The following is a 9843-nucleotide window of genomic DNA, read 5'->3' on the forward strand; positions in this document are numbered from 1 at the left end:
TCATCCAGTTGCAAAGCTTGAGCTCAAACATAAAATTATATAATTTTTTTTACTGCAGTTATCATCAGGTCACTCTTGGGCAAGGATAAACCTGTAGGCTGCAGCTAAACTTTGATCTCCTGCCTCAGAAAAGCCAAAGACAATTCTAAACTATAGTCCATTTCTTTTAGCGATGCATATTTGCACCGACTCGCAGCGGTGCCCTTTTAGCTCGGAAAAGTTTCCGGATCGCTGATTGGTTGGACAACATGATTCTAACCAATCAGCGATCAGGAAACTTTTCCTTAGCTAAAAGGGCACCGCCGCGAGTCGGTGCAAATATGCATCGCTAAAAGAAATGGACTATAGTCTCACAATGAGTCTGAGTAAAGTAACCTCACTGTTTAACTGTAATAGTTCATCTTTGTTGCAGAAGTTAGTGGTTTCATCTGAAGGCAGATCAGATGACCAATGGCAACTACCAGTCTTCTTCAATCCTGTTTAACTATGAGTCTTTTTATAGTTTATTTATGACATATTTGTTTTTGATGTTGTTAATAGTTTATATATGACATGTCTGTTTTAACGTTGTTACTTATTTTAGAATGATTTATTGTTAATTTGCTCTCTTCATTTATTTATTTCCTTATTTCCTTTCCTCACTGGGCTATTTTTCCCTGTTGGAGCCCCTGGGCTTATAGCATCTTGCTTTTCCAACTAGGGTTGTAGCTTGGATAGTAATAATAATAATAATAATAATAATAATAATATGCCCGAGGCCTTAGTCTTTGTTTTGGAAGACCCTGCTAGTACATCAAATTTGCATGAACTCCATGAGTACTAATGTTTGATGAAGACATTCACTTATATCTCCGGTTTTATTCTTAGAACATATTTTAATGCAGATCCTATAATTTAGTTAATCATTAGAACTTCAAAAGTTCAAAGTTGGAGCAAATGCTTTTTTGTTGACCAGGCGGACAAGAGTCTTTTTATAGTTTATTTATGACATATTTGTTTTTTATATTAATAGTTTATATATGACATGTCTGTTTTGACGTTGTTACCTTTTTTAGAATGATTTATTGTTAATTTGTTCTAATCATTTATTCATTTCCTTATTTCCTTTCCTCATTGGGCTATTTTTCCCTGTTGGAGCCCCTGGGCTTATAGCATCTTGCTTTTCCAACTAGGGTTGTAGCTTGGATAGTAATAATATTAATAATAATAATAATCTGAAGTACAGTGTATCAATTCTCTGCTTCCCCATATTTGTTCTGGTTTTAATTTTGGAAATGAATTTCTGCCTTTTTTCTTAAGTTTTTGTTAAATTAATTTTATTAAGTTCTTTTTTTTAGGAGTATTGAGGTTTTTCTTCAAACAAAATTTCGTGTTCTTTTCTTCACAATAGTGGTTAAAGGGTCCTTTCTGACACCCATGGAATTTTCCTTTTACAATGTAATTGTGCTTATTGTTTAATTTCTTTCTAGGCAGGATTGAATTCAAGATAGATTTTCTATTTGCGCACTGCCGTTCCTTCTAATTTTCGTTTTCACTACAAGAAGTATAGTTATACAATTTATACCTGCTAGCCAGTGGTTCCCAAACTGGGGGGGGGGGGGGTGCCCCACTAGGGGGGCGTGAGGACGATACAAGGGGGGCGTGTTCAAACTTTTTTTCGCTCACTTTGAACCAAATGTTCCGTTTTTAGTTACTGGAATGTACTATTATTTGTTTGAGTGGCTTTCATTATTAAAATGTAATTATGAACAGAAATCTGTTTTCCTGTACAATGCTAAGAAATAAATGTAAGAATCATTTCATATAAAGTAAAAAGAGAGGAGTGGGGGCGTATGGGTCTACTGGAAGCAAAAAGGGGGCGTCAGGTAAGATAGTTTGGGAACCACTCTGCTAGACCAATGCATCCTATATTTCTCTTCATGTCCAAGGTTTGGAAGTTTCCTCCAACCTCTTTATTCCACCGTTTCTTTAAAACTTCTTTAACGAGACTGTCCTTTAAAAGGTTAGAGGTTCGTGAATAACAGAGGTGAAGAACATATATATATATATATATATATATATATATATATATATATATATATATATATATATATATATATATATATGATAAATTTTACACATTTAGACGGTTCGAATCCCGGCCGGTCAGAAGCTATTGTCTTTGAGTGGTTCCGTATGGCGCTCTGATCCAGAGGTCGATAGGAAAATCCAGACATTAATTTATTAACATTATATGGCTTATATGAATATATATATATATATATATATATATATATATATATACACATATATATGTATATACATATGTATGTATATATATATATATATATATATATATATATATATATTTATACATACATATGTATATATACATACATATATATATATATATATATATATATATATATATATATATATAGTGTATATACATATATATGTGTATATACTGTATATGTATATATATATATATATATATATATATATATATATATATATATATATATATATATATATGGTCAGTGGCCAAGGCCCCTCTCCTTCGATCTAGGACCAGGGAGAGCCAGACAATAGCTGCTGAGGACTCAACAAGTAGACCTATAGAAAATATCTAATCAACTAACAATCTTACTAATCATAACGAAAATTGATTTCCTGTATGTGTCAAAGAGACGGAAAGAGGCAGACTTTTTTTATGACAACAATTAATAACTTCCTCAAGTAATCTTCATTCTTTTCTTATCGCATTATTGATTACTTATGTAAAATGGGCGAGAAGTTGTGTTTATGGTAAGGAGCCCTTAGGACATCTTTTTCATGGGAATTTTACGAGCGCATAGATCATTCTTTCGAGCTGTGTTTCTGCATTTGCAGATTCTCTCTCTCTCTCTCTCTCTCTCTCTCTCTCTCTCTCTCTCTCTCTCTCTCTCTCTCTCTCTCTCTCTCTCTGTATATATATATATATATATATATATATATATATATATATATGTTTATACAGTATGTATGTATATATGTATGTATATATATATATATATATATATATATATATATATATATATATATATATATATGTATTTATATATATAGGCCTATATATATATATATATATATATATATATATATATATATATACAATGATCATATTTCATATACAATTTGAAAGGTCATTCTTCTACTTTGTAATGTTACATGATGTCAAAAAATGTAAAAATATGAACATTTTTTATATGGAAAAGCTTCCATCCCAATCTCCATTTCTTTTTCTAGTTTAATTCATCACATGGTTTATTACGTAAAATGGCAGCGAAGTTATAATTATGATAAGATTTGTTACGTAAAATGGCAGCGAAGTTATGATTATGGTAAGATTTGTTACGTAAAATGGCAGCGAAGTTATGATTATGGTAAGATTTGTTACGTAAAATGGCAGCGCAGTTATGATTATGGTAAGATTTATTACGTAAAATGGCAGCGAAGTTATAATTATGATAAGATTTGTTACGTAAAATGGCAGCGAAGTTATGATTATGGTAAGATTTGTTACGTAAAATGGCAGCGCAGTTATGATTATGGTAAGATTTATTACGTAAAATGGCAGCGAAGTTATAATTATGATAAGATTTGTTACGTAAAATGGCAGCGAAGTTATAATTATGGTAAGATTTGTTACGTAAAATGGCAGCGAAGTTATGATTATGGTAAGATTTGTTACGTAAAATGGCAGCGCAGTTATGATTATGGTAAGATTTGTTACGTAAAATGGCAGCGCAGTTATGATTATGGTAAGATTTATTACGTAAAATGGCAGCGAAGTTATAATTATGATAAGATTTGTTACGTAAAATGGCAGCGAAGTTATGATTATGGTAAGATTTGTTACGTAAAATGGCAGCGAAGTTATGATTATGGTAGGATTTGTTACGTAAAATGGCAGCGAAGTTATGATTATGGTAAGATTTGTTACGTAAAATGGCAGCGCAGTTATGATTATGGTAAGATTTGTTACGTAAAATGGCAGCGAAGTTATGATTATGGTAAGATTTATTACGTAAAATGGCAGCGAAGTTATAATTATGATAAGATTTGTTACGTAAAATGGCAGCGAAGTTATGATTATGGTAAGATTTATTACGTAAAATGGCAGCGAAGTTATAATTATGATAAGATTTGTTACGTAAAATGGCAGCGAAGTTATGATTATGGTAAGATTTGTTACGTAAAATGGCAGCGAAGTTATGATTATGGTAGGATTTGTTACGTAAAATGGCAGCGAAGTTATAATTATGATAAGATTTATTACGTAAAATGGCAGCGCAGTTATAATTATGGTAAGATTTGTTACGTAAAATGGCAGCGAAGTTATGATTATGGTAGGATTTATTACGTAAAATGGCAGCGAAGTTATAATTATGATAAGATTTATTACGTAAAATGGCAGCGCAGTTATAATTATGGTAAGATTTGTTACGTAAAATGTCAGCGCAGTTATGATTATGGTAAGATTTATTACGTAAAATGGCAGCGAAATTATAATTATGATAAGATTTGTTACGTAAAATGGCAGCGAAGTTATGATTATGGTAAGATTTGTTACGTAAAATGGCAGCGAAGTTATGATTATGGTAGGATTTGTTACGTAAAATGGCAGCGAAGTTATGATTATGGTAAGATTTGTTACGTAAAATGGCAGCGCAGTTATGATTATGGTAAGATTTGTTACGTAAAATGGCAGCGCAGTTATGATTATGGTAAGATTTGTTACGTAAAATGGCAGCGCAGTTATGATTATGGTAAGATTTGTTACGTAAAATGGCAGCGCAGTTATGATTATGGTAAGATTTGTTACGTAAAATGGCAGCGCAGTTATGATTATGGTAAGATTTGTTACGTAAAATGGCAGCGCAGTTATGATTATGGTAAGATTTGTTACGTAAAATGGCAGCGCAGTTATGATTATGGTAAGATTTGTTACGTAAAATGGCAGCGAAGTTATGATTATGGTAAGATTTGTTACGTAAAATGGCAGCGCAGTTATGATTATGGTAAGATTTGTTACGTAAAATGGCAGCGCAGTTATGATTATGGTAAGATTTGTTACGTAAAATGGCAGCGAAGTTATGATTATGGTAAGATTTGTTACGTAAAATGGCAGCGCAGTTATGATTATGGTAAGATTTGTTACGTAAAATGGCAGCGCAGTTATGATTATGGTAAGATTTGTTACGTAAAATGGCAGCGCAGTTATGATTATGGTAAGATTTGTTACGTAAAATGGCAGCGAAGTTATGATTATGGTAAGATTTGTTACGTAAAATGGCAGCGCAGTTATGATTATGGTAAGATTTGTTACGTAAAATGGCAGCGCAGTTATAATTCTGGTAAGATTTGTTACGTAAAATGGCAGCGCAGTTATGATTATGGTAAGATTTGTTACGTAAAATGGCAGCGAAGTTATAATTATGGTAAGATTTGTTACGTAAAATGGCAGCGAAGTTATGATTATGGTAAGATTTGTTACGTAAAATGGCAGCGAAGTTATGATTATGGTAAGATTTGTTACGTAAAATGGCAGCGCAGTTATGATTATGGTAAGATTTGTTACGTAAAATGGCAGCGAAGTTATGATTATGGTAAGATTTGTTACGTAAAATGGCAGCGCAGTTATGATTATGGTAAGATTTGTTACGTAAAATGGCAGCGCAGTTATAATTCTGGTAAGATTTGTTACGTAAAATGGCAGCGAAGTTATGATTATGGTAAGATTTGTTACGTAAAATGGCAGCGAAGTTATAATTATGATAAGATTTGTTACGTAAAATGGCAGCGAAGTTATAATTATGGTAAGATTTGTTACGTAAAATGGCAGCGAAGTTATGATTATGGTAAGATTTGTTACGTAAAATGGCAGCGAAGTTATGATTATGGTAAGATTTGTTACGTAAAATGGCAGCGCAGTTATGATTATGGTAAGATTTGTTACGTAAAATGGCAGCGAAGTTATAATTATGATAAGATTTGTTACGTAAAATGGCAGCGAAGTTATAATTATGGTAAGATTTGTTACGTAAAATGGCAGCGAAGTTATGATTATGGTAAGATTTGTTACGTAAAATGGCAGCGAAGTTATGATTATGGTAAGATTTGTTACGTAAAATGGCAGCGCAGTTATGATTATGGTAAGATTTGTTACGTAAAATGGCAGCGAAGTTATGATTATGGTAAGATTTGTTACGTAAAATGGCAGCGCAGTTATGATTATGGTAAGATTTGTTACGTAAAATGGCAGCGCAGTTATAATTCTGGTAAGATTTGTTACGTAAAATGGCAGCGAAGATATGATTATGGGAAGATTTGTTAAGCCTGGTCATTCGGTTCTCGTAATGCAAGCTCTCCATCTGACACCTGAGCTGTGACCTTGGCATAGACTTCGAATTCTGTGGGTTTGACCCATCTCACCTATAATTCTATGTGAACAACACTTTTATATTCATCGTTAAGTGAACATAACCATAATAACAACAATAGGGAAGTGGGGAATATGGGGAAAGGAAGAGTACCCCTGGATACAATCCAGTTTATAGCTCAAAGGCAGGTACTCGGGATGGGAAAGATTAAGGAAATAGGGAGAAAGAGAAGTACAGGAGAATAAAAGAGAGGGGCAGACCCTCTTGCGATAATAGGTTATTGATATTATTTTAGTTCTAAGTTATCGTTAAGTGATTATGTGATTGCGTGAAGACACCACAACAGATAGGCGTCGTAAGATATAATACTACTGGTCGGTAATAACAGACCTTACGTTATTCAGTAATATAAAGAAAACATTCGTGGGTTCCCTTTGATACAAGAAGTCTACTATAATGTATGATTATAAGGCATACGATGAATAAACATCTTCTCTTCTGATGACAAAAGAAACAGGCATTTCTAAGAGAGAGAGAGAGAGAGAGAGAGAGAGAGAGAGAGAGAGAGAGAGAGAGAGAGAGAGAGAGAGCCTTATTGCCTTATTTTGCCTTATTTTTTGTTTGGGTTCCCCCAGGTCCCTCAGTGTGAGGCACCTCGTATATCCACCAGAGAGTTGATAATGTATCTTCCGGTGTATTTTGCATCTTCCAGTCTTGGATGGTCTGGGAGAGAGAGAGAGAGAGAGAGAGAGAGAGAGACTTAATGAATACACCCGAAAACCGTTGCAATTAAATATAATTTCAATTTAAAGTATATTATTTCGCGTACTCATAATTATGCGGTCTGCTCGTTGTGACATACATCGATGGGGAATCAAAGGTTCCACAAGTTTTGAGCATGCTATAAACAGTGATGTTTGTTGACACGATCTCCATACGCAAAAGTACCAGTTTTTTCTTTATTTACAATTTACTTGTACGTACTATTAATATATTCGTAGTATATCAGCAGTTTTCATATTACCTGCGTACTCTCTCCGTGATAAAATAGCCAGAATTCTATATTTTAGGGCTTCTTTCACACTTCGTTTTTTTTTTTTTTTTTTTTTTTTTTACGGGCTGTCTTAGAGCGAGAGCCCATATCTTGATATAAACAAGGCGTTCTAAAACGAACGAACGAACGAACCACACCCGAGCCGGTGTGACGGTCTGAACGATCCCCCGGTCTCAGAATTCTCCTTGACATTGTATAATGGTTCTTTTCCGTCATTAGCTCGCTTCGCTCGCATGAAAATAAAACATCAAGCTTGTATGTACTGGCAAGCGGTAATGTTGAGCTGCGCACGCTAACATTACAGGAAAATAAAACATAAACCTCGTATGCACTGGCAAACGGTAACGTTCGCGCATGCGCAGATTATCAAGGAGAATTCTGAGACCGGGGGATCGTTCAGACCGTCACACCGGTCTCCGAAAGCCACAGATATTACGTTCGCCGCTTGCAAATGATATAAAAAACACACATTTTTCATGAGTGAAGACGGAGCTTTGAGTTGGCAATATTCTAAAATATATGAGAAATTAAATAAATTTTAGCAATGAATGTCTTTGTAACTAGATTTTTGCTTTAATTATACAATTTCCTAAATATCTTTGCAAAAACTAGTTTGCCACAATTGGTGTTATAAGAATGTTTGTAAATGGAAAAGTGAATACACTAAGCAAATTCATTCTTTTCTTTAACATCCAGACTCTTAAAATCCTTCCTTAATCCACAGCAAACTTCTTTCCTAGCCTATGTAACTTAACGTTTAGACTTTTGTCCCATAATAGTTGTTTTATTTCTACTAAGGAAATATGCAATTAAATATCGGTATTTTGCTCCATGTCTGTGTGTTTATTATTCACTTCTATGAGAAGCATTGCGTGGCCTACTACTGCCTTCCGAACAAGAGGCGGAAAAAAATCGTGTGTTGAGAGGACTCGTAATGAACATAATATCTGGTGTTTGCCAGACGGAGGTTCGAGTCCTGCTCAGACTCGTTAGTGCCATTAGTGTCTGCAACCTTACCATCATTGTGAGCTAAGGTTGGGGAGTTTGGGGGAGCCTATAGGTCTATCTGCTGAGTCATCAGCAGCCACTGCCTGGCCCTCCCTGGTCCTAGCTTGGGTGGAGAGGAGGCTTGGGCGCTGATCATATAATATATAGTCAGTCTCTAGGGTATTGTCCTGATTGCTAGGGCAATGTCACTGTCCCTTGCCTCTGCCATTCATGAGCGACCTTTAAACCTTTAAACTGTCACCGATAGCGGAGCGGATCCGTGCAAAGCCAGTGGAACACCGCTCACGCAAGGAGGTGCCGCTGCGGTGAAAAATCCGCTTCGCTCTAGTGTGAAAGGAGTTATATAAGCTATCAGTCGACTGACAAAGGCAGATCCGCATCGTTTGCAATAGCGGATCAAAAATGAATAGTGTGAAAAAGGTGTGATCGGGATATTACAGTTTCCCTTGATTTGTATCAAAATTCATGACTCCATTTTTAGCGTATCTGTCAATTTTATCGTTGCATGCATTTAACTTTCTATTCTTTATCAACACTTGCAAAAAAGGTTAATGTTTAGGTTAGTTAGTGTCCTGATGGTGCTGTGGAGGCAGTTAGGAATTGGCCGGTCATTCCGCTGAAGAATGTAAATAATATTTGTCTCGTGGTCATCATCATCAGCCTCATCTAATACGCCTGTTGACTCATAGGGCCGCTGTTAGATTTTGCCAGTTATCTCTATCTTGAGCTTTTAAATCAATACTTCTCCATTCATCACCTAATTCACGCTTCATTGTCCTCAGCCATGTAGGCTGGGTCTTCCAACTCTTCAAGTGCCTTGCGGAGCCAAGTTGAAAGTTTGGTGAGTGCGAAGAGCGTGCCCAAACCATCTCCATCTACGCCCTTACTGTGATGTCATTCGCATTTGGCACTTTAGTAATCTCTCCTATATCCTCCCATTTAACCCTAAATATTCTTCTGAGACCTTTTTTCTCAAATCTACAAAATCTGTTGGATATTGTATCATTGTCATATCACAACTCATGTCCATACAGTAACACCGATCTCACTAAACCGATATATATCCTGATTTATATATGAAATTTCAGGTGATCTTAACCTAGCCATTTTCTGATTTGCTTTTTTCAATCTTTCATTAAACTTCAATTCCAAAGATCTTGTGTTAGCGATCATAGTTCCTAAATATTTACATGATTTCACCTCATTAATCCTCTCTTCTTCCAAAGATAGTTCATCTTCCATTCTCATCATATTTGTCTTTCTTCTGTTTATCTCAAGTACAACCTCATGCGATATTTCATACATTTAGGGAAGCAAGCATTGCAAGTCCTGTGGCGTTTTGCTAATAAGGACAGCGTCATCAGTATACTCAAGGTC

General features: G+C 34.9%; 1 protein-coding gene across 1 annotated transcript; it reads right to left on the minus strand.

Moving 5' to 3' along the window:
• Positions 1 to 3263: 3263 nt before the first annotated feature.
• LOC137646124 (uncharacterized) lies at positions 3264 to 6395 on the minus strand. The gene has a single exon (XM_068379334.1). It carries the CDS (start codon positions 6393 to 6395, stop codon positions 3264 to 3266), a length of 3132 nt encoding a protein of 1043 aa, XP_068235435.1.
• Between the last annotated feature and the right edge of the window lie 3448 nt (positions 6396 to 9843).

The sequence above is a fragment of the Palaemon carinicauda genome, chromosome 1 (assembly GCF_036898095.1).
Source record: "Palaemon carinicauda isolate YSFRI2023 chromosome 1, ASM3689809v2, whole genome shotgun sequence".
Lineage (NCBI taxonomy): Eukaryota > Metazoa > Arthropoda > Malacostraca > Decapoda > Palaemonidae > Palaemon > Palaemon carinicauda.

Bases quoted from the DNA above. Each gene is read 5' to 3' on its own strand.
- LOC137646124 (XM_068379334.1), bottom strand. From the start codon at position 6,395: ATGGAGAGCTTGCATTACGAGAACCGAATGACCAGGCTTAACAAATCT.